This window comes from Salarias fasciatus, chromosome 1 (genome assembly GCF_902148845.1).
Source record: "Salarias fasciatus chromosome 1, fSalaFa1.1, whole genome shotgun sequence".
In the NCBI taxonomy this organism is placed as follows: domain Eukaryota; kingdom Metazoa; phylum Chordata; class Actinopteri; order Blenniiformes; family Blenniidae; genus Salarias; species Salarias fasciatus.
Genome location: NC_043745.1, coordinates 18168785 through 18196362, shown reverse-complemented (window position 1 = coordinate 18196362; position 27578 = coordinate 18168785). Strand labels below are relative to the sequence as shown.

The 27578-nt window shown below is 42.0% G+C and overlaps 2 protein-coding genes and 1 long non-coding RNA gene across 8 annotated transcripts; 2 read left to right on the top strand and 1 right to left on the bottom strand.

Annotated features, from left to right (window-relative positions):
* Positions 1 to 321: 321 nt before the first annotated feature.
* LOC115391049 (uncharacterized) lies at positions 322 to 18707 on the bottom strand. Its single transcript, XR_003931719.1, has 3 exons — positions 18698 to 18707; positions 6292 to 6300; positions 322 to 400 (listed from the first exon to the last, which is right to left on the bottom strand). It is a non-coding gene; the product is annotated as an uncharacterized LOC115391049 (long non-coding RNA).
* Positions 3684 to 13011, top strand: supv3l1 (SUV3-like helicase). The gene is made up of 16 exons (XM_030095068.1): positions 3684 to 4081; positions 4473 to 4550; positions 5114 to 5221; positions 5309 to 5423; positions 5677 to 5845; positions 7073 to 7184; positions 7954 to 8031; positions 8124 to 8215; positions 8292 to 8472; positions 9317 to 9410; positions 9854 to 9973; positions 10084 to 10183; positions 10263 to 10343; positions 10466 to 10642; positions 11224 to 11372; positions 11548 to 13011. The coding sequence occupies exons 1-16, from the start codon at positions 3802 to 3804 to the stop codon at positions 11933 to 11935; spliced, it is 2322 nt and encodes a 773-aa protein (XP_029950928.1). The 5' UTR covers positions 3684 to 3801; the 3' UTR covers positions 11936 to 13011.
* LOC115390953 (putative hexokinase HKDC1) lies at positions 13543 to 22761 on the top strand. Of its 6 annotated transcripts, none has more exons than XM_030095049.1 (21): positions 13543 to 13605; positions 15045 to 15207; positions 15296 to 15453; positions 15574 to 15696; positions 15776 to 15871; positions 15990 to 16089; positions 16663 to 16846; positions 16948 to 17103; positions 17183 to 17416; positions 18294 to 18435; positions 18519 to 18675; positions 18764 to 18912; positions 19077 to 19196; positions 19354 to 19449; positions 19912 to 20011; positions 20236 to 20284; positions 20472 to 20603; positions 20712 to 20867; positions 21473 to 21560; positions 22393 to 22538; positions 22632 to 22761. In XM_030095049.1, exons 1-21 carry the CDS (start codon positions 13543 to 13545, stop codon positions 22759 to 22761), a joined length of 2742 nt encoding a protein of 913 aa, XP_029950909.1. The 6 variants fall into 6 exon arrangements, with proteins under 6 accessions (XP_029950909.1, XP_029950894.1, XP_029950901.1 ...); XM_030095034.1 differs by having other exon boundaries at positions 20236 to 20315; positions 20443 to 20603; XM_030095041.1 differs by having other exon boundaries at positions 20236 to 20348; positions 20491 to 20603.
* The last annotated feature ends 4817 nt before the right edge of the window (positions 22762 to 27578 follow it).

The window sequence follows — 27578 nt, the reverse complement described above, 5'->3', positions numbered from 1 at the left end:
GGTTCAGTAGGAATTTGAAGTGAAGGCGAGCCGTAACCAGCAGGCTGCATTTTGTGTGTGTGTGTGTGTGTGTGTGTGTGTGTGTGTGTGCGCGCGCGTGTGTTATTTTTTTGCCTCAAGTCTCATCTTCTTCATATGTGCAGCATTTCAAGAACGCGCTTCTCTGCTGTTTTCTGAACACTAAAGTGAGAAGCGGCTGGCGTCTGCCTCTCCGAGCACTGGGAGGGATTCAGTAACGACACACTGTTCAGTCCATCAAGGTTTCACTGTGATACTCGGCCCCGCTTTAAAGACATTGTTCTCGGCTCGCGTGGGGCTACGTCGCCCCTCAGCTCTGATCTCTGGCCAGTTTTTGCACTTTTCCCCTCCGATGCTTGACTTTGTGTTGATGAGCCTGATGCTCACCGAGGACGATTTCACTCCCGAGCGCTCCTGACTCTAACGAATTGTAATGTCATTTAAAGATGTTTTAATTTCACCTCACGAGGACGATGCCTGTTACTGTTTGTCACCTTCATTCGCGGTTCATGTCACAAAGCTTTCCTGAAATCTGTCTTAACAGGACGATTTCCACGTCAGGTTTTTTTTTCTTCTCTCTTTTGTTCCTTCACACTGGTGTTGGCCTTGTAAATCTGGGCTTCTTTTGTTTGGGAACAGTGTAATTTATTTTTGTGAGCAATGCTTTCTATCCTTTTGTTTCTTCTTGTCTATTGGATGTATTTACTGTTCTTTTTTTTTTCTGGGCAGGTGAGATTAGTTCGGTTTACTTTAAAACACTGTCAGAGGTTATGAAGAAACACCCAAAGCCCAAACTGTCTTTTCCTGTCTTATCTACTGCATGTTTATCTTTACACAATGTCTATTCATGCCATTGTGTGGATGTGAGTGTGTGCGCGTGTGTGTGTATTATAATATGTGTATATATACACCAAACCCAAATATATAGCAAAATTGAATCATGAATAAAGCAGATTTATACAGAACGTCCTCTGAATGTGTTCTTTTCCTTTGAGTTTGACTTCAACTTGATGATTTGATATTATCTTCACGGTGAATTTTTCCAAATATGAGCCAGTGACTGTTCTCTCGGACCAAGCTGTCCAAAGCCTTCGAGCCGGTAGGAATTTCATCAGCAACACTTTCTGGTCTGGTGGTGGGTTTTAGATCCATGTCAATGGTGAAAAAATTGATTTTTCACTTTGTGGGGTCTTTAAAATGACTTTAAATAAATGTGAAAAAGTCTGACTTAATGCATTTATTTGATTCTGATGGTGGGAGGGTAAAGAAAACAAATGCAAGTGAGCTGGTTCTCATCAAATCAAGAAAAAAAGATACAATTCAGCAATTCGTTTTTGATATTTTTCTTTCCGCTTCATTCACCGGTCCTTGTTACAGAACTTCTGAAACATCTATTTGGAAAACATATGTCCAAAAGACTGTTTCATGACAAATGGAGCAAGTTTTAAAACTATAGATGAGCAACAAAAAATTTTATGGAAAGGCCAGTGACAACTGGAATATTGAGACAGACAGTGGCTGGGCTAAATATCAGGTAAATGATTCAGATAGTTGCAAAATTGTGGGTATAAAGCTGTGAATAAATACAAATCCAATTACTGATGCAACAGCAATTATTTACAGTAAAATGGATTTTGACACAAAACAGATTGCATTTGTTTTTGAAAAATGACTATCTGTGCTACAAGTTGTAGATTTGCATTGCACTTATCAAAGAATTCTGCCCTTTTGTTTTTAAGAATCTCAACATTTAAATTTCCTGCTAAGAATAAAAATCCTATTTTTTGAGCCAAATTTATAATCAGTCCTTCTCAGCTTTTAGGCTAAAAAGCACACATAAAGCCAGAAAACTTGTCATGGACTCTGACCTCAGGCTTAAGATAAGATACAACAACCACAAAGGGCAGTTCAGCTTCATGAAAGACTATTATAAAGACTAAACACTGTTTGAAAAACAAAGCTGGAGTTGAAAGGATCATTAAAATTCTGTCCATGCTTCAGTATTCAGTCTCATCAATGTAACACTGATACTACTGGTTATTACATATATCAGACAGACAATTCTTCAGTCACTTGAAACATCAAAAAGTCAAACAAAGCAATCCAGATCTTATTACACATACCATATTTGAGAATTGAAAAATTATTGAGCCAGTGGAAAGCCATGTACACAATCACCATGCTGCATGTACGTGTGAATGCTGCAAATACATACATCTTACCCTGACTGTTATCATCGTTACTCACTGTTAGTTTTTCATTGTTATTATTGTGTGCTATTTCCCATAAAACCTCTCTAATTTTTATTTATGTGGAAGTTTGCACTTCCTGTCCATTTGCGCTAATAAAATTCTGGATTTTTCAGAACCTGTACAGTGAGTTTCATTGAATGACCACTGCTGTATATTCGGCAAGCACTGATATTGCAAGATGTATCAAGATAGCCAATGCACTCCAGAAAATCGTCAAATGTTTTTTTTCCTTTTCTTCTTTCAGGTTTGTGCAGCACTTATGTTTTGCCGGAGTAACTCCTGTAAAAAGTTTTTCATATCAGTAAGTTGGAAATTGACATTTTTTTCCTTGGTAACTTCATAGGTAGTAAAATTAAACTGACCTCTGAGGGTTATATCAAGTCAAGACGGTTCTATTCAAATACTGCTATAACATTGCTAACAAGTGGCACTTTTACTAGAAACCCAACAATCCCACATTGCCAGTTCATTATTTCATTCACATACAATCAAATTCAGTGTTGCTTGACAGTTTCTTGTGTGGATTAAGATGAATGGAATTCACCTTGATATGTAAATTGAAAAAAAAAAAAACAACATGCAATATAGGACCTCCAAACTATAGTTTGGAGGTCCTATAGGAGAGTTTCTACAGCTGATCCCAGGGTCATCTGAAGCCCGGTCCAGAGTAGAACAGTCCCAGGAACTGCAGAACCCTGAAACCCCCAGGACCAAAGCTTGAGGATGATGCAGATACCATTCTACAGGATGAAAGGCAGATTCATTGTTAAGAATTTTATTTATTTATTTTTCCATATTTCTTTTATCAATTTCACTGATTGTATGTAACCACAAAGAGAGAAATACACTCATTTCGGTTTGTACAGCACACAAGAAAATACAATATATACGGTACAGTGGCTTTATAATGAAATCCTCTTTTTAGATGCATCCATGATTTTGAATATTGTCAAAAGTGTGCTTTTTGTTTATGATTTTCATCCATATGCTTTAATGTCTTGTAAAAAATCTTGTTTATAGATAAGTCAGAGGCATGGCGTTTTATAACCTCACATTTTCAGTAACTTTCAGAGATCGTTTCATCATCTTGTGTCTGAAGCGCACCGACGATTAAAAAAAACTGGACTCAATTTTCATGGAAGAGTGAGACCTTTTCACATAATAGACGATTTTTGAAAAGTCATATTGTTGAGGTCTTAGTTTTGCCTGACTATAATTAAATTTAAATAAGCTCACCTAAATTTTTAAACGGTTGACAGTTAGCTTAATAAATCATTATTCAAGTATTCTGAGGATTTAACAAGAGGTTTATTCTCAAAATTTGACGCAAATTGTAGCTTTTGAACTACTTTTAGACAGGCAAATATGTAGGAGGCCACATGACAGCTGGTCCTACCGCACGTTGTAGGAAGCCCAGTGTGTTGACCGTCCTCTGGAGCTGGTGTTCTACACATTTCGACTCGAATAAACACTATGAAGCCTCAGTAACCGCAGGTTTCCCGAAGGTGACCCACAGACGCTGGACACCGTGATGTCTGTGAACCGCTGCGTGTACCTGCTTTCTCGGCTCCGGCGCCACATTCACACCCGGACGGCTCGCTCCTCCACCGGCGGCTGTCATGTGTCTCCTCCGTCCAGCTTGCTACACCCACCGCATCGGGCTGCTCCTGCTGTCTGCAGCAGAAACGTGTCCTCCAACAGCTCCTCTCCCAAACCTCCAGACACCTCACTGTTTGTCCCCTTGTCCCTGAAGACCGACAGCACCGCAGACGGGGCTGTGGGAGCCGAGCTGACCCAGGCGCTCGATAAAAGTGAGTGAAATGCCCCAGGCTCAGAGTTAAAAGACCTAACTTCTTTTACTTGACACTTTATCAGGTGAAGTTCATCCTTACGTGTTTTATGCTGATTCTACCGGTGTGTTACAGTGCTGGTCTGTGTTTTTGGATGATTGATTGATGCGATATTCAGATTGCGCTGCGCAAATAATGGATCCTTACTAACGTTAGTGATTAGGAGGATTCTGTCGATGTAAAATGTGACCATTGCATGCTAGCCTGTATTGCTAAAATGCACTACGAGATCGACGGATCTTTTGCGCAAATAACCGATACAGTATTTGCGCAGCGCAATCCGTAGATCGCACAAATCGTCCTGTAGATTTGATTTTAACTTGTCTTCCCCCTCCGCCCCTCTGTCATTCAGATGAACTGCTTAAAGTTTTAAACCGGTTTTATAAAAGGAAGGAGATGCAGAGGCTGGCAGCAGATCAAGGCCTGGACGGTGAATAAATACATCTTTCTTTTAGTGTTTTCCCAAATACTATTCACTTCTTTTAAAGTGTTTCTGAACATCTTTCTCAAGTACATTTCACAGTTTTTATTTCTGTTAAGCTCTACAATGTGACAGACCAAGCTTCCATTAAATGAAATCACTGCTCACAGCTTGCTCTTAAGAGTATGATGAACTTTATCAACATGAAAATGTAACAAGTCATCCGTCAATCTTCGATACTGCTTTATCCTGTTCAGGGTCACAGGACGCTGGGCAGGGCAGGGCAGCACACACAGGGCAAACAGAGACGCAGACAACCACACACATTGTCATTCACACCCAGGGTCTATCTAATAAGCTCACGTGCCTGTTTTTGGCCTGTGGAATAAAATCCAACATCAACTACTACTATATACTATCTAATAAAAATAGAATCCTCCCCAGAAGAGGCACAAGACCTGTGGTTTGAAATGATCTGTCTGCAGGATGTTGCTTGAACAACACAGCAAACCTGTTTTGGTGGTTTTTCTTGAAGGTTTATGACAGACTTGTGTTTCTCTGTGTGGAAACAGCTCGTCTGTTTCATCAGGCCTTCATCAGCTTCAGGAAGTTTGTCCTTGAGATGCAGTCTCTCCCCGCTGACCTGCACATCATCCTCAGCGACATCTGCTGCGGAGCAGGTCTGTCCTGCCGCGACGTCGATGAATAGTTATCGTCCTTAGAGGAAAAACTAATTTGCTGTCAAATGTCTTTTCTTTTTGTTAAAGGTCATGTCGATGACATCTATCCATATTTCATGCGTCATGCCAAGCAGATTTTCCCCATGTTAGACTGCATGGATGACCTGAGGAAGATCTCTGACCTCCGAGTCCCTGCTAACTGGTACGTTTAACGGCGTCACACCTCATAGATCAGACACCAACCTGAAGCTGGCGCTCAGCTGGGGTCCATCATGTTGTCACGCTGGGTTTTCCTTCTGTGGGCTGCTGCATCCTGAAATAGAGCAGTCTTATTTAGTGCTCATCACAGTGAACCCCGGCACTTCCAGAGTATCACCATCCAGTAGCAGCCAGTGTTAAATTATCTGGAATAACTGATGCAGTCTGTGATACTGAACTAAATATGTGTTTCTTAGGTACCCTGAGGCTCGAGCCATCCAGAGGAAGATCATTTTCCACGCTGGGCCCACCAACAGTGGTAAAACATACCATGCCATCCAGCGCTACTTGACTGCCAAGTCTGGAGTTTACTGCGGACCTCTCAAGCTGCTGGCTCACGAGATTTTTGAAAAGAGCAACAATGCTGTACGTGCCTTTTTACTGCTGTTAATCATCTTTTTCATATATACGAGGAGGTACCCAAAAGAAACCGGAATTTGGTCAGAAAACAATAATAATAATGAGTTCCGACTTCTGGCCGTCAGATGTGCTGCAGGTAAGCCTCATGCACATCTGTGAGAAATCTGAGCTCCGAGAGTGACACTGACGCCTGTCAGGCGCTATTTATAGCAACAGAGTGCAGTGGCGGTCTGCGATTTTTTTCCAAAATGGCGACATTGACTGGGAAGCCAGAGCAGCGCGCAAAGATTAATTTCTGCTTTTTGCTGGGAAAAAACAGCAGCAGAAACACTCACCTTGTTGCAGCAAGCCTACAAGGATGATGCTCTGGGGAAGACTCAGGTCCATGAGTGGTTCGGGTGGTTTAAAAAGGGCCAGATGTCGGCGCGTCAGGTCCGCTCAGCAGTGAAAACAATGCTGAGCTGCTTCTTCGCTGTCCAGAGTATCGTCCACAGCGAGTCTGTCCCTCCAGGTCAGACTGTAAATCAGGACTACTACATGGAAGTCCTCAGACGGCTCTGTGAGGATGTGAGGAGGAAGCGGCCCGCGTAGTGGCGGAGTGGAGCCCGGTTGATCCACCACCACAGAGCGCCAGTGGACACGGCGCTGCGCGTCATGCAGTTTCTGGCGAAGAATGAGATGAATCTCCTCTCCCATCCGCCTTATTCGCCAGATGTAGCCTCGAGTGACTTTTTCTTGTTCCCCAAGTTGAAGAAGGAGCTGAAGGGACAGCGGTTTGCAGATGTGGACGAGGTGACAGAAAAATTGCAGCCGGCAAAAAATGGCACAATTACGCATGGGTCTGACGACGCATTCGTGAAGTGGGAGACATGGCTGGAGCGCTGCATTAATGCCGATGGAGATTATTTTGAAGGCGACAGTGATGTTTTATTTTGAAATGTCAGAAATAAAAAGTTAGTCAAATTCTGGATTCTTTTGGGTCCACCCTCGTATGTATATATATTAGTGTGTGTGTGTGTGTCATGAAGCATTGCATGACTTTAGAGGCAGTTACTCAACATTCTTGGCTCATGAATAAATAAACGATATGTGAAATAAAGAAAACACAAGATAATTTGTTTTGAAAAGGTCTATTTGTGAATTGAAGTCCAGCTTGCCAACAGACAGGTCTGTATTAATTTATCTTTTTCTTGTGTTCACATCTGTGTTCCACCGTGTGCCTCTCGCTGCCAGGGTGTGCCTTGTGACCTGGTCACAGGAGAGGAGAGGACCTTCGTGGACCTGGAGGGTCGAGCAGCTGGCCACGTGGCGTGCACCATCGAGATGTGCAGCGTCACCACGCCTTGTGAGTGAATTCAGCGTGTATGACGAAAACGAGACGAAGCCCCCCTTTCTGAACGTTGATGGCAGGAAATCCACTTCAGCTCTTTGTCGTTGTGATTCAACTTTTCATTACTTTAATAACTTTTGATTAACGTTAATTTTAGAAATGTGAAATTCCTTTGTCACAAATCAAATTAAGTCTTGGGTAAGTTGTGACAACTGCTGGTAAAAGCGAGCTGTTGAATGGTAAAGTTTTGTTTTGTTTTTGTTGAGAATACACAATTTCACTCTAGATGACTGAACTGCCTATTGTACACAGTCCTGCCTTAAACTCAGGTTGACTTTTGTTTGATCTCTTTCTGAATCATTTTGGCCATTCCTGTCTGACACATTTCTGTGATATTATAATGATTGTCCCCTAAAAAAACACATGCAGTAGTTTACAGTCAACAGTATATAACGAAGTGTTTGATATGTATAGAGATCCTTTCTGTCATGTCCTTGTTATTTTGCCAGGGATCTATAATACAATGGGTTAGGGTTAATGTTAGGGTTATAATGGATATAATGTTGTGAGAACAGTTGTCTCCACATGTGTTGGTTCTTCGTTGGGATGAGGCTGCCGGGTGTATTTAATGTGACGTTGCTGTTTTTTCACATTTTGTGGGTCTGTTATCTTAAAGTCATGCCAGTTTGTGGAGAAAAAAATCCACTGATTTATGATTAATTTTTCCTGATTGATGAGAGGATTTACATTTACCATATCCGTTTATATTTTGATGCATCAACAGACGAGGTGGCTGTAATTGATGAAATCCAAATGATCCGGGATACCTCCAGAGGCTGGGCCTGGACCAGAGCGCTGCTGGGTTTGTAACATACACTCACACAAAAAGCACACGCAGGACACTCGATACGTCGTCCTTCAACAGTATTCTTCCACCGCTGTGTATCGGTGTAGGCCTCTGCGCCGAGGAGATCCATATCTGTGGGGAACCAGCGGCTGTGGACTTCATCAGGGAGCTGATGTTCACCACAGGAGAGGAGGTGGAGGTGAGGCTGCGCGTCGCAGGACGCTGGATGCTCGCTCCGTCCGCTCTCCTCTGATCCACGGTCTGCTTCTCTTCAGGTCCACAACTACCAGCGCCTGACCCCGTTCTCCATCCTGGACCAGGCGGTGGAGTCTCTGGATAACCTGAGGCCAGGAGACTGCATTGTGTGCTTCAGCAAAAACGACATCTACTCTCTGAGCAGGCAGATTGAGGCCAGAGGACAGGAATGTGCCGTCATTTATGGGAGTTTGCCTCCAGGTACACTTACCAATGAAATGTTTGGTTGGTTTCTGTAGAGCTGTAAAGTTAGTCCTCAGTGAGAATATCCAGATTATCTGATCCCATCACGACTGCTGCAAAAATCTATTATTAAAGTGATACTTCAACATTTTGGCAAATTGGCCCATTTAGCGCAATTCCTTAGTCATTTGGAACAGCATGCTTACTTTTTTTGTGAGCGCGAGCTGTTGTTTATTCAGAGGTGAGTCGGTGAAGGTTTTCGGGACGGACACAATGGAAGTGAATGGTATTTTTGGTTCCCCTTGTCAAACTCATCAAATACAAAATCCAACAACCCCGAAACACTTTGGTGGACACGTTATAATCCGCACATTCGCTACGCTGTGGAACACCAACAAATAATATTGTAGCGTTACGACACTGAAGCAAATACTGGGAACTACTTTTTCTTTTGAAATCACTACGCCCAGACGCCATGTTTAGTAAGTAGTTCCGTCTTAGCAATCTTCGCAGAAACAACTCAATCTGGTAATTTTGCATTAATATTTCACAGCGTAGTGAATGGGCGGATTAAAACGTGTCCACCAAAGTGTCTTGGGGTTGTTGGATTGTGAGTTTGATGAGGGGAAGCAAAAATACCATTCACTTCCATTGTGTCCATCCCGAAAACCTTCCCCGACTCACCTCTGAATAAACAACAGCTTGCCCTCACAAAAAAAGTAAGTATGCTGTTCGAAATGACTAAGGAATTGCACTAAATGGGCGGATTTGCCAAAATGTTGAAGTATCCCTTTAAATGGAAGTTAAAAACCTTTTTGAATGTTATGTATTTGTTCACATTTGGTTGTTCTGTGATTAACAGGCACAAAACTGTCTCAGGCCAAGAAGTTCAATGACCCCGATGACCCCTGTAAGATACTAGTCGCAACGGACGCTATTGGCATGGGCCTCAACTTGTGAGTACAAACAGCAGAATCTTCTTTTTCTGTATGAATTACTTTGAGATTGATGTTTTTCTATTATTTAAATGTTTGTAACTACCGGTATATAAAGTTTATTTAGACTGTAAAGTTTATTTTACTGTTGAAGTGTATTCTCAAATACAATTTGTTTCAGCAGTTCATAGATTTTGCTGCATGTATTGATGATTCCCCACTAGAGGGCAGCAAATCCAAACCTGTGATAGAAGACCTAAGACAGATGATTGTAATCCTTGTGGGGAGCATTAAAAAAATGACTTTACTCAGAGCCAGTGAAACGGATAATAAAAACGAGCTCATGGAGAACAGAGAATGAAGATGGGGGGCGACATGCGGAATGTAGAGGTTATTACAGAGCTGATAGTGTGATCCACTATGCATTTTTCTTCGTGACTTTTTCTCCGTTGTATTCTGTCCAGGAGCATCAAGCGAATCATCTTCAACAGTCTGATCAAACCCAACATTAACGAAAAAGGAGAGAAGCAGATGGAGACCATCAGCACGTCTCAGGCTCTGCAGATCGCCGGCCGCGCAGGAAGGTCCGTCCTCTTTGTCCACAGTGGAAAACTGAAGACAAGACAGAAGATACTCATTTCAAGTTCTGTCAGATTGTTTTTTTTAAACACGGTTCCACGGTTTTCCGTCACAGGTTCTCTTCCAAGTTTAAAGAGGGAGAAGTTACGACGATGCACAGAGATGATCTGCCCGTCTTGAAGGAAATCCTCAGCCACTCTGTAGATCCCATCGAGGTGATCGCTTCACATATCAACTCACATGAATGGTGCATAAATGTTTGCATTGATATTAATTTCTCTCTGTTCACCCTAGACTGCAGGTCTGCATCCAACTGCAGAGCAGATTGAGATGTTTGCCTATCATCTGCCTGACGCTACGTTATCCAACCTGGTTGTGAGTACACATGCTGATTCGTTTTCTCTGCTACCTTTTTGTCTTGGACACATTAGAGTAACACAATTATTATTTTTTTTTTGTAAAGAATCAATCACTGTCTCTTTCTCTTTGTTTCTCAGGACATATTTGTCAGCCTCTCTCAAGTGGACGGTCTGTATTTTGTCTGCAACATTGACGACTTCAAGTTTCTGGCTGATATGATTCAGCACATCCCGCTGAACCTGAGGTCCCGCTACGTCTTCTGCACCGCTCCAATCAACAAAAAACAGCCTTTCGTTTGCACATCCTTCCTGAAGGTACGAGTGAGGAGAGACACACGTGAGTTTGTGTGTAAATGAGGAGAGGTGCAAATACATTAAGGGAAGGGGACCAAAAAAAAAGAACTTTTCAATGAAGGGTTTGACTTTGGAAAGATGGTTATAACTGAAGTAAAACACATTTGGCGCAGTCGTCACTGACATTTGGTCAGATTTGCTTTTAACCGTCTTGCTGAGGCCGTTCCACTATCAGACCAGAGAAGAATTCCACTCAGTTATTTTAGAGTCTGTGCCAAGTGGAGGTGATTTGAGGTTTTATAGATGGTGTACTCATGAACCCTCGTTTTATGGTTATAGCACACCGATAAAAAAAGATTTGCAGTCAAATAAAACTACGATCAACCGACCTTTGAAATTCAAGGCTGAGTCTCGGTTATCAATGTGGAGAAATTTCACAGTCAGTCATAAACAGAATAGAATAAAATAGAACATTGTATTAGTCCCAGAGGGAAATAAATACAAGGTTCAGGTTTGTTTGAAATGTTGTGTTTGATGGTTTTCATGTTTTAAGTTTGGAACACCGCCATGCTCAGCTCTCACTCCATTTCTCTCTCCCTCAGTTCGCCCGTCAGTTCAGTCGAGACGAACCTCTGACGTTTGACTGGGTCTGTCGTCATGTCAGCTGGCCGCTGTCTCCTCCCAAAAACATCAAAGATCTGGTCCACTTGGAGGCCGTCCATGACGTGCTGGACCTGTATCTGTGGCTAAGGTGACGTCCCAGTCCCACATCTCTGAGTGATTGTCGCTGCACTGTCACCGTCACACTTATGGAATAATGCTGAGTAACCTTCAGCTTACTAATAATAATGAAGCAGATGGAATAAATCATCGAAAACGGACAAATAATATATGCATGTTTGATGTGTTGCCGTCTCTCTCCACAGCTATCGCTTCATGGACATGTTTCCAGATACGGCTCTGATTCGAGATGTCCAGCGGGAGCTGGACGGCATCATCCAGGAGGGCGTCAGAAACATCACCCGCCTCATCAAAAACACCGACCCGACCATAACCGACGCAGTCCAGGCGCAGGGCGGCCGACGCGCGCCGACCCTCGGCGGCAGCGGAAAGACCAGCAGTGGTTTCGTGGGCAGAACCGCAAATCATGGCGGACACAAGGGCCCGGGACAGACGATGGACAACTCTCTGGCCGGCCGTCTTATCAAAGATGGGCTGCTGACCCCTGGTCTGCTCCTTCAGCTGCAGAAGGAGTGGTCCAGAGATAATGACGACGACAACAAAGGGAAAGGGAGGAAGAAGAAGAAGCGATGACGATGATCACTGTGCATCTGACAGAAGCCTTACGAAGCATGTGCTTGAAATTATTCACCGCTCAAAGCAAGAAACATGGTGGCGTCTCCACTGTTTTCATCACTGAAAGCACCGCAGTCGGCTTTCAGCTCCTGCATCTGAAATGAAACGCAGCTGGAAACAGCTGGAGTGTTGGATTCAGGTCTTACTGTGACTTTACTTCTTCAATATACAATACATGATCACACACAAACACAAACACACACACCCCCCTCTGGTATCAGCTGCTAGGAAACAAACTTCCATATAAACAGGACAAGAGGAGGAATCAAACCGCCAACCATGGATTTTTAAACTGATCCTCTTCACCAACCGAGGGACGGCCACTGGCTTAAAATTTTTGCTAATTTTCTTTGTTACTTTGTGTTTAAAGTGTCACTTCTTATGTTTTCATTTAACACACAAATGGACAAACTGTGAACTGTGACCTATGACCTCTTTTTCTGTGGAATTCTCATGTATCTGCTCGGTTCAACTCCCGTTTCCGTCTAATGCTTGGGAAAGTAGTCTCCATCTAGTATCTACCGATCTCCTGATCCGACGGTGTCAGGGGTCAGGAGAAATCAGCCCGTAACGATGAGTCATTGTGATAAATGTTTCATCACTACAGACACCTTGTCTTCTCCAGCTGTAATAGAGGGTCAAACTTTGGCAGAAATAGAGATTTTTCATGATCTTCATTGTCTTTCTTCTTTGAGCTTTCTTTTCTTTTTCTTCTTCAGTTTGTTTTTCTCAGTTCAGGCAGCAGAAGCTGCCGGTTTCCCATCTAAAGCTTTGTTTCAGAATGAGGCCATCATGTAACATATAAAAGATTTGAACTGTTGATTTATTTTACATATTTATATTCTAAGTGGGGATGTAAGTCTTTACTTTTCACTAGTATCCAGATTTTCTTTGTTATGCACCTCATGTGCATCATGTAGTGTTTTTGTTGTGTTGGCCTGTTCGCAGAACAGTTTGATTTGAGTGCAGCACTTAAAATCTAATTCTATATATTTTTTTGAAGATAGTGTCATTTGTAAATAAAAGCTCTTTTAACTTGATTTCATCTGTGCAGTGTGTTGTGTGCAGGTTACATCCCGTATTACATCTATTATTTTTTTGGACTTTATGATGATGATAAGAATTGTAGGATTTCTTCTATCTTTACTCTTTTCTTACTATTTTTCTGACATGCTGAGTGGATCAGGCAGAAATCGTTCAAACTTTTGGAATTTTGCTGGGTTTCTCCCGGGTTTGTTAAAAAAAAACAAACAAAAAAAAACGCTATGACGGAACGATAGAGGCGTCCGGGATGGGCCATGAGAGCGGATGACATCGGGGAAGAAAGGGGTTTGGTCTGCTGTTAATGATTGAGTCGGTTCAGAGGTTGTCTGTGCTCGGTGGACTCAGTCAGTCAGAACAAAAGGACTAACGGAACGAGAGAGCGACTGTAAGGAGAAAACATCAGAACATGAACATGTTTCTGACTCAACACTGATGTCCATTTGAAAAGCGATTGATCGGTTTCCTCCGTGCACCGACTCGATCACAGACATCTGGAAGGTTGTTCTGGTTTGTGGATCAAGATGTTGGCTGTTCACCTGGTTTCCTTTTTCTTCTCCAAACTCCAGGAGAACCCCACGAAAAAGGTAGGAGCTGTATGACGACTACTCTTGAATACTTTAATACTTTGTCACTAGCTGCGGTGAAATTTATTTCTGAACTGAACGTGAAGCACTCCATCTTTTCCTTGAAACAAATGTGGGAAAAAGCTTGATCTCAAATGGTATTGCTCTGCTCTTACAGCACCAACACAACGACTTCTGACATTTTTTTTTCTATTTAGGGTATTGTTCAGAAAATGACATTTCTGCATTTAGCTCATGTGTATGCATCTAAAAATATGTTGTTGTAGTATAATGAGATGATAATTCTCCTTTAATAATTGACTATGCCTGCGTTTGTGTATTCTCATGTGTTGATTAACATCATTCTCTACACCTCTTAGTGCAGACTGGATCAACAATACACGTTCTCACAAGAACAAAGTGTTGACGCTCTCCTGAGCAACACTGCACTCCAAGTCAAGCATAAATAAAAGGTTACTCGGACACACAGCACCAAAGAGCATTAAACTATTGAGGGTGGGGCTGAACTTTAGATTTTGACACACACAACCTTCTCCATTATATGGAGATGGTCAAAGGTATCGTTCAATAAGCTATGGTTTTAATCTGCCCTATAGCTATGTTAAAGTTGGTAGATAAACTAACCATAAAACATGTTGTGATTCGTTCTGCAGTTGGACCAAATATGACTGACTGAGAGATCAAATACAGTTGTCCCGATGGAAACATGATCACAACCAAACATTCTGGGAAAAAAAAACACTCAATTATTCTATCATATGGTGCAAACAGATTATTTTTAGGGCTTTATGGATATACAGTAGGTTCCTTCCAGGAAGAGAGATTTTTCTGAGGGAGTGTACCACCTGAACGGAGCAGAGCAAATCTCTTATTGCCACGCACGATTGATGATTAGTTCAATAAACCTTGAACTGATTCCTGTCAAACAGAATAACATTGAAAGGTTTATTTGCTATTTGACAGAGATGACTGTTAAAGCAACAGGGTGAACTTGCAATAAAGATAAAACATTTGGCAAAAAAAAAATACAAATGTAAGAACAATTTAATTAATCTGTTTGGTTCAATTTCATTTAGTTTATCTTTTGAAATTTAACTGGAATTTTCATAGTGAAGAAACCAGACTATGTGAGGTTAATTGGTAACTCTGAATTGCCCCGAGGTGTGAATGTGAGAGTGAATGGTTGTTTGTCTATATGTGTTGGCCCTGTCCGGGGTGAGCCCTGCCCTCGCCCACAGCAGCTGGGATTTTCTCCAGAGAAGGACCAAGCCGATTAGATCATTGATGGATGGAGACCAGAAAGCCCAAAACGCTACAGGGAGAACATGCAAACTCACATACAGAAGGGCCCTCACTCCCAACTGCTTCATCAGTTGCGATCCAGTCTGCTCTCCCTCTGCTCTGACTCTCACCTGATATGTATTTATAATTTTTTCCAGGTGGACCGATTCCTGCATAAAATGCGTCTGAACGACGAGCAGTTAAACGACATCTCAGCTCGCTTCCAGGCTGAAATGAAGAAGGGTCTTTCGGCTGAGAGTAATGCGGCTGCGGCGGTGAAGATGCTGCCCACACATGTCCGCTCCACTCCTGATGGAACAGGTTTCCCATCAATTAAAGACTGATTACAGACTTAACATTACGTCACCTCTGGAATCCACAATAACAGATTTCTCCTGTGTTTTGTCAGAGAAAGGACAGTTTCTGGCTCTGGATCTGGGAGGCTCAAAGTTTAAGGTTCTCCAAATTAAAGTAAGAGAAGACCAGGGGATTAGAAAGGGAGGGGTGGAGATAGAGGAGAAGACCTACCCAATACCGAACGAGGTGCTGAATGGAAGAGGAACAGAGGTAAGAAATAAACTGGAGTAGATAAGTTGAGAGAGGAGTCGTAGTTTGATAGTTCCATATTAAAGAAAAGGAAATGAGAGGTTTCCTACTCGTCTTCTCTGTGTGCCCGACTCTTTCTAGTTATTTGACCACGTCTCAGAGTCTCTGAAAGACTTCATGCATGAGAAGAACATCAACCCGAAGAAGAAACATCCTCTGGCTTTTACGTTTTCTTTTCCCTGTGAGCAGCCCACTTTGGATCAGGTGTGACGCTCACTCTCTATCCAGCTGCCCGTAGCTACAGTTCATAGACATACCTTGACCGCCTTTTTCCTGTGTATAGGGATTCTTATTAGAATGGACCAAGGACTTCAGTGTTCGTGGTCTACAGGGGAAAGATGTGGTGGACTCCCTCCGGCAGGCGATTAAAAGAACAGGGGTATGATCACACTGTACTGCAAATATGTTGACTTACTGTATCAGTCTGATTGTATCAGACTTTACAGAACACACCTGCTATACCTGCCTGGTGCATCTCTCTGTGATCTGCCCTGCAGGGTATGGACATGGAAATCTTAGCCATGGTCAACGACACTGTGGCCACCATGATGACCTGTGGCTTCGATGACAAGAACTGTGAAGTGGGAGTGATCATCGGTGAGTACATTTATTTATTTCCGTCTCTGCAGTTTGTGGCTTTCAGTCTTCCAGCTCAATCAATAAAATTCTGAATGAATAGTAGAGACTAATGCATCTTTAGTAACATTTTCATAATGCTCATGGTTTTGGAGGACTGCTTTCAACCAACACTCGGGCAACTCTGTAGAGTAAAAATAAATATCTGCTATTTTGGCATTTTTGTACTGCAAAGTACACTCCTCTGCAAAGTTCACCCTTACAAACCATGCAGCAAGTCAAAAATTGCAATTAAAAAGAACAGACACTGTGATATTGATAGGAAAACTGGAAAAGAAAAATCCACGTTTGCTTCAGCATAAATATGTTCTTCATTTCCCACAACAATGAAATGACCATGTTGTTTTAGATTATACAGTAGCTTTTGCTTGATGCACTGCTCCCTCTAGTGGTTTATCCTGTGAGATTTATGCAAAAGGCCTATCTATAGTTGTGTGTTTCCATGAATTTCAACAGAAACATTATATTGAATAAAAGATGAAAAACTAGAGCGTCTGCTAATAGTGATGAGTCAGCGTGTGTCCTGTTTCTCAGGCTCTGGCACCAATGCGTGCTACATGGAGCAGCTGAATCACGTTGACCTTGTGGAGGGAGACGAGGGCCAAATGTGTGTGAGCACCGAATGGGGAGCCCTCGGAGACGATGGGACACTGGATGATTACATAACAGAGTTTGACAGAGAGGTGGATGCCTGCTCCATCAACCCTGGAAAACAAATGTGAGGGAACCAGCTTTGTGTATGATGCAGCATCACCTGCCTGGCACATTATGAAGCTTCATGTCCTCGGTTTGTCTCGTCCTTGTTTTTCCTGACTGTAGCTTCGAGAAGATGGTAAGCGGGATGTATCTGGGTGAGCTGGTCCGGCTGGTTGTCTTAAAGATGGCTAAACTGGGATTATTGTTTGATGGACGTGTGACTAATGCGCTGAGGACCAAAGGGACGATCACCACTGCACATGTGGCGGCCATGGAGGAGTAAGCTCATCTCATTCTACCATGTCTCACTGGCACCGTCCCAAAGCAGAACAGTCATGGTTTTTTTTTCTTCTTCCAGATACAAAAATTGCCTGGGCCATACCAGAGAGATACTGGAGTCTCTGAACCTGTCTCCATCAGCTGACGACTGCATCGCTGTTCAACACATCAGCACCATCGTGTCCTTCAGGTCCTCAAACCTGGTGGCTGCAGGCCTGGCTGCCATCCTCACCCGAATACAGAAAAACCGTAACACCAGAGAGCTGAGGATCACTATCGGTGTGGATGGAACTGTGTACAAGACACACCCACAGTGAGTTTCTATGGAAACACTCCCCAAAGCTCACGTTTCATCGTTGGCAGTGTGAATGGACCTTTTACAAAAGTGTCAGTGAGTTAAAGGTTCTTCAAATCCAGGCTGGGCCTTTCTGCATGGCCGTGCATCTTCTTCATGTGTCTCATCCTGCCAAAAAACATGCATTATGATTCATTTTCACCTGTAAGCATGATGGTCTGTGTATTTCCTGTGATGAACTCGCAATCTGTTTGTTAGATTGGGTCTGATGAAAAAGTCGTGCAGAGGATCGATGGATGGAATATTTTCAGTTGCTGCAGATCGGAAAATTTGCAACAGTATCCACATTAACAAAAATTAAAATGGATTAGTCCCTAAAACTAATACTACTTTTGTTAGTTGGTAAATGGGACTCAGTTTGCTGAGCTGTGTGAATGATTGACAGGCAGCACACAGCGTTCTTAAAAATATGCAAATATTCGCAGTGTTTTTAAAAAAAGAAAAGGTTTGGCAGAAGACAACAGGTTTGACCAGCGCTAAAAGTCTGTTCAGAGGAAGGAGCGAAAATGGAGCTCTACAGATCTTCAGCTATATATAACAATATATATAATATAACAAATAAGTTGACTGAATCCACAACAGCTGTGCAAAATGTTATAATAGTGATCATTAATTAACCCATTACTGCCTACATTTTTACTGTTTCTCTGTGTGTGCGTGTGCAACTAAAAAGAAAAGCAGTTATCAACACTGACCCACTAAAAACAGTACAACCTTGCATGTTTTAGATATTCGTTCGAATTAAATACGATTATGGACTCTAACATATCTACACAGTACATCAGTGTTATTGATGAGAGAAAGCTACAGCGTTTGTCACCGCTGTGTGTGTCAGGTATCCCAAACGTCTCCATAAAGTGGTGCGGCGGCTGCTTCCTGAGTGCCATGTCAGATTTGTCCTGTCAGAGAGCGGCAGCAGCAAAGGTGCAGCCCTGGTGTCAGCCGTCGCTCAGCGCCTGGCCTCCAGGAAGCGACAGGTGAGAGTTTCGCCAGAACTCAGTAACAACCACACAGCTCACCGCTCACACACACAGCTGCTCAACATGGTCGGTTATTCCAGGTGGATGAGACTCTGAACTCCTTCAAACTGAGCTGGGAGCAGCTGCAGCTGGTCAAGGCCAGGATGAGGGCAGCGCTGCAGGCGGGCCTGAAGACCGACGGTCCCTCTGAAGTCAAGATGCTGCCCTCGTTTGTGTATCGCACACCTGATGGCTCAGGTCAGAAACCAATATATAAGACACGATAATCAGTTCATCCCTCTATGCTCCTGAATATATGTGGTTAATATTTAGTTTTTTTCTCCAGAGCATGGGAAATACCTGGCTTTAGACTTGGGAGGAACCAACTTCAGAGCCATGCTGGTGAATTTTAAAAAAGGCCTGCAGCAAAACACAAAACTGTACCACAAAATCTACAAAATACCTCTGGAGATAATGCAGGGAACTGGAGAGGAGGTGAGAGACGTAACTAAACCGACAGCACTTTAGAGCACACTTTTAATTATTAAACATAAAACTGAGTTTGCATCAGCGATGAACTTTAAAATGCTGTAAAGAATTAGACTGTTTGCTTTAAAGAAAAAAACTCTCTAAATTGTTCTATTCTGTGTTTCCTCCAGTTGTTTGACTACTTGGCACAGTGTGTTGGCGACTTCCTGGACTACATGGGGATGAAGAACACTCGTCTTCCGGCAGGCTTCACCTTCTCGTTCCCCTGTGAGCAGACGGCTCTCGATACAGTAAGCATTCAGCTGACACTGTAACACTTCATATCACAGATTAAGCAGATTTACTTATTTTATTTCAAATGATAAAACAAATAAACAAGTTTGCCTAACCCTAAATTATGTTCTCTAAATTTATTTATTTATTTTTTAACCCGTGTGTGTTCTGAAGGCCACTTTGTTGAGCTGGACCAAAGGCTTCAAGGCCACAAACTGTGAAGGACACGACGTTGTCGACATGCTTCGGGAGGCCATCAAGAGACGCGATGTGAGCCCAATTACAGCACAGCTTTATCATATATAATATACTGTATGTGTTATCGCAGGAGAGGGAGTGCTGCTGTCCTGGACATCAGCACAGCTGGGATGTGGTTGGAGGCATAAGGCCACTTAAGATAATTACAGCTGATATTCAGAACAGCAGCACACTGCTGAGTGAAATAATCCTTTTACAGTACATTTTCTCTGATGTTATTTATCATTTCACAGCAATAAAGCAAAGACAACAACAGAAACAATAAATCTATACCATGCCATAGCTTGAATTCAATTGAACCTTGTACATTTATGTGTAAACTTCTGCTATCTAATCACATTCTTCAGTCAGAGCTAACAGTTTAATAATGATGACCTGAATGTGTTGTGTGTATGTGCGTGCCTGCATGCGCGTCCTTTGCTTTGACACCTCTCTCTCTCTCTCTCTCTCTCTCTCTCTCTCTCTCACCTACAGGAGTTTGACTTGGACATTGTGGCGTTGGTCAATGACACTGTCGGCACGCTGATGAGCTGCGCCTATGAAGACCCGCAGTGCCAGGTCGCACTGATCGCTGGTGAGAAGCTTTACGATTCTTTATTTCACACAGTTTGAGATCAATAGTGAAAGTTCATGATTGGTTTGTAGTAATGATGATACATCAAAGACTGGAATAATAATGCTTGTTTTTGTGTATTTCTCCTTCTCTTGATGTTGGATCTGCCTCTAAGCAGGAGCCTTTAAAAGAAGTCCATATTTTTAATGTAATGCAGAAATAAAGCATCTGATTGTGTTTAACAGGAACTGGCTCAAACGTTTGTTACATGGAAGAAGTGAAGAACATTGAAAAGTCCAAAGAATATATGAGAAAACCAAATGGAGTTCAGGACTTGCGTGACGGAGATGAGAAAAAGGTTAAAGTCACAACGTTCAGTTTGTCAATGAGCTGCAGTCGTTCTTGATCAGTAAAGTATTTATGCAAAGTTTTATTGATTTTGTTGTCTGCAGGAAGGCCAGGGTGGAAACGGGCAACACAGTGATGCTGACTTTTCAAAGATGTGTATAAACACAGAATGGGGCGGACTCGGGGACGATGGCACTCTGGACGATATCATGACAAGTGACGACACCGAGGTGGACCAAAACTCCATCAACCCTGGAAAACAAAGGTCTGATTATACATTTAACTTCACCTTTGGGCAGTGTGGATCATTCTCATGTGTGTTGCTCTTTCTGCCAGAGCTCTAAGCACAAGCTTTCATTTTATATGTGCTCAGGTTTGAAAAGCTGACCAGTGGGATGTATTTAGGTGAAATTGTCCGTCGGGTATTGCTGAATCTGACCATAAGAGGTTTGCTGTTCAAAGGATACGTCAGTGAAGCTCTGAAAACACCTGGAATATTTGAGACCAAATATCTGTCTCAGATAGAGAGGTAAGATACAGGATGTTTGGTACTTTTGAGAGCTGGCTGTACATGGTTGTCTTCCTCTGTTCTAATGTGTCTGCTGTTGGCCTTGACACACCCTGTTGCTCCATCCTCCGCGTGTTTCAGCCTGATCCTGTGTGCCTCTGTGTATTTGTGTGAAACCCTCTGGCTTGTCAGTTTGTTTATTTCTCCTAATGTTTAGTTTCACCTTGAATTGATGCTTGGCTCTTCTTTAGACTTTGGTTCTGGTTCTTCTTTGCTGATCTTTCCTCTTGGTTTCGACTCTGTCTGCATTCTTGGGCCTTTTCTCCATGCTCCCCTTCCCTCCTCACATGCATGAGACGTTCTTCAAATATTTGCTGCTTGCAACTATTTTGCAAGAAACGCACAATTGTTGTGCAACATCAGTGCAACATTTCGGCTGAAATTTTATTTATTTATTTTACAAACTTTATAATTTGTAAATTAACCGAGAAGTGTTTGCGACATCCATGATCATGATTCAAATTGTAATCATGCACGTCTTTTGAAATATTTCCAAAAATCAGTAAAGGCTTCAGTGTGAAGCTGCACTTTTCCTTCCCATAAGTCTGTGTTTTGTCTTCCTTCAGCGACCGCCTGGCCCTCCTGCAGGTCAGATCAATCCTGCAGCATATGGGACTCGAAGGCACCTGCGTTGATATCATCACTGTCAAAGAGGTAGAGGACGGACCGGCAGGGCTCGGTCACATTTGATGCCTTTTGATTGAAATCAGAGCAACAGGCCGGCTGTGCTTTCTTGGTCGTCTTTGGGTCATCACCAAGTCTCTACAAGTCACGTTCAGATCCTGGCTTTTGTTTCTTCACATTAAAAACCAGAGAGACACTTGAGAGGCATGACATCTTAGAAGCTTATAAAAGCCAATAAATGTTTATACAAATATTTAAAACATATGAAAGCTTTATTTTTGAATGCATCCAGGTAAGTCTTGAACACGAAAATTAAATGAATAACTATGTTGAATCTTTCTTCAAAGAATTGACTCTATTTTTATTGATTCGTTGCAAAAGAATGAAATATTTTCAACCTTTTTCATTATCTATAATTCTAAGTTAAAAGTCTTACAAAAATGACTGAAATTATTTAATTATATCATAAGATTAGATAGTTTTTTTATTTGAATTTTTAATTACATTTTTATACCAAGAACCATAATTATCAGGAGCAAAATTTAAATTTGCTTTAATCTCTGTATTTTTTATGTTAAGTGTAGGAATAAGTGTAAAAACCATAATAAATGATATTCCATTTTTTTTTTTACGTATGTGCCTTTATTCTCTGTACTGTTGTCAAAAGTGACTCCACTGTTAGAAAGAGGTTAAAAGTTGAAGTCATGTCTAGAAAATCACGCTCTCTGCTGCAACCACAGCTTGATGTTGAGAAATGTTTTTCCACTGCTTTGTGTGGCGCATTTCGTCTGTGTCAGCAAACAGTGGCTCCAACAGATTGTTTTCTGTTGCAATATTGATAAAGGTTTTCATTGTTGTGTAGGTATGTGGAGCAATATCGCGCCGTGCAGCTCAGCTGTGTGGGGCAGGAATGGCGGCAGTCGTCGATAAGATCCGAGAGAACCGAGGACTGGACCGTCTGAACATCACTGTCGGGGTAGATGGGACGCTCTACAAATTACATCCCCAGTGAGTCTTTGATTTCACCTCTAGTGAGTTACTAACCAAAAATAATAGCATTGTAAAAATTTTTTTGATTATTTTTCTGTTTTCTGTTTGTAGTTTCTCTCGAATCCTCCAGGAGACGACCCGAGCTCTGGCTCCTCAGTGTGACGTGACCTTCCTGCCATCAGAGGAAGGCAGCGGGAAAGGTGCTGCGCTCATCGCAGCCCTGGCCAAGCACATGCAGTAGACACCAGCGGATTCATGTTATTACTACAACAGTATTTAAAGGAAGTTTCGATAAAAGTAACGTTTCACTGCTTCTGGTCCATCCGTGTTCTTATTGTCGCAACTGAACTCGTCCCCTGAGGATCTGGAAGATTTTAGATTTATGTGCATGTTCTCAAAAAGTGAACTGTAATTGTTTCTCTGCTGTAATGAATTTTTCCACATCAAATTAAATGTCTAAATAATGACAGCCGAATTTGTGAATTTCTGTAGTAGCTTTAGAGGATCACTAGCTGTGCTTAATGGGATTTTTGTATTTAATTTAATTTTTTTTTTTTTTTACAAATTCTTGAAAGCATTCAAATGAAATTCTAACAAAATTAAGTGAACAAGAATAAGGAATACACAACAGTCAGATGAAGGGACTGGAAGTACAAGACTGCTCGAGCAAGAGGATAAAACATACCAGCGGCAACAGCTACATAATTTATTCAGGTATTGTACGATTATCAGCTATTTACAGTTATTAATTTTGAGGTAAATTGAAACTGTATGCAAGAAATAGGTTGAGGGAGACAACAAATAATACTGAATGCAACCATGCATAGATTCCTCTTCAGTCCTGCTTAGTCCTGTGCAGGGTCATGGGGTGCTGGAGCCAATCACAGCTCAGTATGAATGATGGCAGGACACACCCTGGACAGTCCATCCCAGGGAAAACACACACAGAGAGACAGAACACCATACACACTCACACCTAGGGGCAATTCAGGGTCACCAACTAACCTCAATGCGTGTTTTTGGACTGTGGGAGGAAACCAACACACAGGGAGAACATTCGAACTCCACACAGAAAGGCCTGCTTTAAACCAGATTACAATTTGAGTTTCATCATGACTCAATTTATTGTGCTGATGTGATTCTGTGGAGGAAAGGACACTTTCCCTTTTTTTAATTCATGAAATGGGGTTGTCAGACACGTGACCCATGAGCCAAAGTCAGTCCACTTGAGTGTGAAGAAGCAAAGGCTGTGGTAACAGCTAGTATTCAATTAAAGCAACAACAGTTTCAAATCCTTCCTCTGGGGTCAGCCTTGTTTCATTAAAAAGACAGAATGTGCCTGAGAAAATCAGATTTGAAAAGGACATGCAACACTGTGTTTGTATCAAGCAGTGCATCTTCAATTATTCACATTTTCCTACATGCAAATATGGGGAAATTTTGGAGCTGCCTGCCAGTGTATACAGTACAGGTTATGTGCCATTTACTGATGCAGCCCACTTCCAGTCAAACTGGGCAGAATGTGGCCTCTCCGGTAATAGGAACTTCAAGGTAGGCCTCTTCACATGTGCTAGTTTTTCCAGTTGCCTTGTATTTCACCACGAGGTTTTATCAGATTTATGTGACCTTGGTCATTCAGGAATGACTGCAGAATATATCAAATGACAAAAAGTCGCTGTAAGTATGCTTATGTAAGCATAGACTGGTCATTAAAGGGATAGTTTGGGATTTTTGACATGATGGCATCCCCGTCAGCAGTGTTGTTCATTCACACGGATTTACCCCTGACAGCGTCCAGTGAGCGGAGATCCTGTCTGGTTTCGGTCCAGAGGAAAGTAGCCCGGCAAGTTTGCTGGGGTTCCGAAAATAAAGCGTTTTTCTTCTCAAACCAATATGTGTGCGAAAGAGTAATATATTTGCATCACAAACCATTGACGACAAAAAAGTCAGACCTTCTTCTTCTTCTGGGCAATGGCGGGTGGCGACCAACATACTACCACCTACTGTATCTCTGGGTAGATATGCTTCAGGTTACATTGTAATCACCGTATTCGCAAAAAAAACAAACAAAAAAAACCAGAACCTTATATCTTGTGGAACAGCAAAAAGTCAGACCTCGTAAATGCTTGGCACTATTTTCTCTCCCTTCATATCACTCTGCGAGATGCTAACAGCTAGAGCTAGAGCTAGCTAGCTCTTTACTAGCGGTAAACAAGTGAAACCAGCACGGCTGCCAGCTGGAGGCGGCGTGGAGTGATATGAAGGGAGAGAAAATAGTGCCAAGCGTTTACGAGGTCTGACTTTTTTGTCGTCAATGGTTTGTGATGCAAATATATCACTCTTTCGAACACATATTGGTTTGAGAAGAAAAACGCTTTATTTTTGGAACCCCAGCAAACTTGCCGGACTACTTTCGTCTGGACCTAAACCGGACAGGACCTCCGCTCACTGGACGCTGTCAGGGGTAAGTCGGTGTGAATGAACAACACTGCTGACGGGGATGCCACACAGATTCATATCAAAAATCCCGAACTATCCCTTTAAGGCTGAAGTTTGTGGAAAATGGAATGTGCTTAAACACAACTCTGTCTCAAGTGTGTGTGGGTGAGTCAGCTGTTCATCAGTATTGATGGAGGTCAGGAAGAGGCTTGGAACGCCGCTCAGCACATTTCCCAACAGTAAATACAAGCAGCACTCTGTTTGGTCTGTGGAGCGACTCACTGTGCTGGTGAGTGCCGCTCTGCCTCTGAATGCCATTTCAGTCATCTTGTCCACCTTCATTATCTGTCTATTTGGAGGATTGCCCAGCTGTCTATCTGTCTGAAGGCCAAAGGTCAAAACTTGGAATAATCCACTAAATGCTCTGATTAATATTTTGAGCTGCTATGGAACCCTGCAGGCTGCCGAATGGAACATAAATTAACAGGTTTCTGACTCATACTGAGAAGAAAATCCAAAACAAAAAAATGGAGTGAAACCTGAAAGATTAAAAAAAAAAAAAAAAAAAAAAAAAAGATATTTTCAAATCAGCAACTAACGACCAAAGTATAAACATCAGGGTCACCAAATAAAACTACATGAACTGATTTGTTTTCTGTCTCACCAAGACAGAAAGAAGCGAAAACCACCGAGACCAAAAAACATAAACACCTTCCAGCATCTTCTTACACAAAAGACAAGACAAGGAAAAGTTATTTCTTAATTTCATATATTTCAGACTCATAAATGTAGCTACTTATATTACTTTTTAAATATATATATATATATATATATATATATATATATATATATATATATATATATACACACACACATATTAATGTGTTTCTAATGAGCAGTGCAATGATCAATGGAACACTAATCTATTCATGACCTACAGCAAGAGATGGAGAGGAGGAGAAGCAGCTGAAGAGTAACGTGGACAAAATAAAGAAAGCACTGCTCATCAAAACTAAAGTGAAGCACAACAAGTGAAAGAGCCAAATAAAGTAGAAGGGACTAAAGAAAGGAGAGCAATGTAAAGAAAGGTGCGTGCTAGCTCGAGTGAAACAGTTGCTAATCTGTCAGGGATTAACATGTTAGGATGCTACCAGTTGAGCACTACGTCACACACACACACACATAGAGAGGGAGAGAGAGAGAGAGAGAGAGAGAGAGAGAGAGAGAGAGAGAGAGAGAGAGAGAGAGAGAGAGAGAGAGAGAGAGAGAGAGAGAGCGTAATCCCGCACTGTCCTAGTCCTGACCTAGTATCTTCACGGTTCAGCCACACATTCCCTGACACACAAACACAGCTGGGTTTCTGAATAGCCAGACTGACAGCAGTGTGTGACACACCAGCAGGAAGTTTTTCCTTAACTGTCCCTGTCTGCCACATTTCACCTCTGTCTTTTATTCCTGTCTTCTTATTTGCGTGTTCAATAACTCTCACATCTCTTTTAGGAAGATGTTTGAGTGTGAGTCTGTGTGTGTCCACTTTGCATTAGTGCTACACTGAGTGTGTGTGTGTGTGTGTGTGTGTGTGTGTGTGTGTGTGTGTGTGTGTGTGTGTGTGTGTGTGTGTGTGTGTGTCAAAGCTCCTATTGTTGTTTTCAAAGGAGACAATGGGACACACACACACACACAAAATCAGCAGAAGGCCGGTGTTGAGATCTATGAACTGTGGACTTATTCTTGTCGGACCAAAATGCACTCGCTTGCAGGAATATTAAGGTTTTTTTTGTGTGTGTGTGTGTGTGAACACTTCACATAAAACACTTCAGACATTTTAAACCAAGTGTGTATTACACGGGGAAGAGAGAGACGCCGCGATGCACTGAAACATCTTTGCGAGGACAGCTTGTCTGAATAACTGGAAATCTTCATCAAGAGGAAACCCAAAGTTCTTGTTCAAGTGGAAAAAGAAGAAACGTGAAACAAAGACATCCTTGAGATGGATGATGGAGTGAAGAAGGAATCGACAAAGCACAGAAGTGTAGGTAAACCTGACCTGCAGAACATTAAAAACTGCGTTCCAGCATTCAGAATAATGTTGAGTACTATTCCAGCTGTGATCAGTCATTTTATGTGCTGTCGAGGACAAACTGATGGTAATATTCTGACTGTAATATTACATTATCTGTAAAATACTACAATAAAATACTATAATTCTAATCCCACACAGCATTATGATGGAGCAAAGTGTTCAGCTTCGAATGGCCTCAGATAACCTCCAAATCTTTTTGACTTGGAATGTGCCGTGTGAAAGTTGGAGGTCCCGATGCCAGACTGCAGTCCCCTAGAATATGACCACATTGCTCGTTTTTCATCCCACAAATCAAGAACAAATTAATTCAATACAGTTCAATTGAAATCAAACCAGAGTTATTTATGTAGAGCTAAATACAACACAGTCATTTGTGTATTTACAGAGAAAACCCAGTAGATCCACATGAGCAAGCAAAAGCAACTGTGGAAAGGAAAAATTCCCTTTTAAAGGTAAAAGGTAGAGGGGGAGAGAGAGAGAGAGAGAGAGAGAGAGAGAGAGAGAGAGAGACTACAGGCAATGGTTCATGACAGAGT

Bases quoted from the DNA above. Each gene is read 5' to 3' on its own strand.
- supv3l1 (XM_030095068.1), top strand. From the start codon at position 3,802: ATGTCTGTGAACCGCTGCGTGTACCTGCTTTCTCGGCTCCGGCGCCAC. The intron at 5,222-5,308 runs GTCTGTCCTGCC...TTTTTGTTAAAG, and splicing joins CGACATCTGCTGCGGAGCAG to GTCATGTCGATGACATCTAT. The intron at 10,643-11,223 runs GTACGAGTGAGG...TCTCTCCCTCAG, and splicing joins TTTGCACATCCTTCCTGAAG to TTCGCCCGTCAGTTCAGTCG.
- LOC115390953 (XM_030095018.1), top strand. From the start codon at position 13,543: ATGTTGGCTGTTCACCTGGTTTCCTTTTTCTTCTCCAAACTCCAGGAG. The intron at 19,450-19,911 runs GTGAGCCCAATT...TCTCACCTACAG, and splicing joins AGGCCATCAAGAGACGCGAT to GAGTTTGACTTGGACATTGT. The intron at 20,868-21,472 runs GTAAGATACAGG...GTCTTCCTTCAG, and splicing joins TATCTGTCTCAGATAGAGAG to CGACCGCCTGGCCCTCCTGC.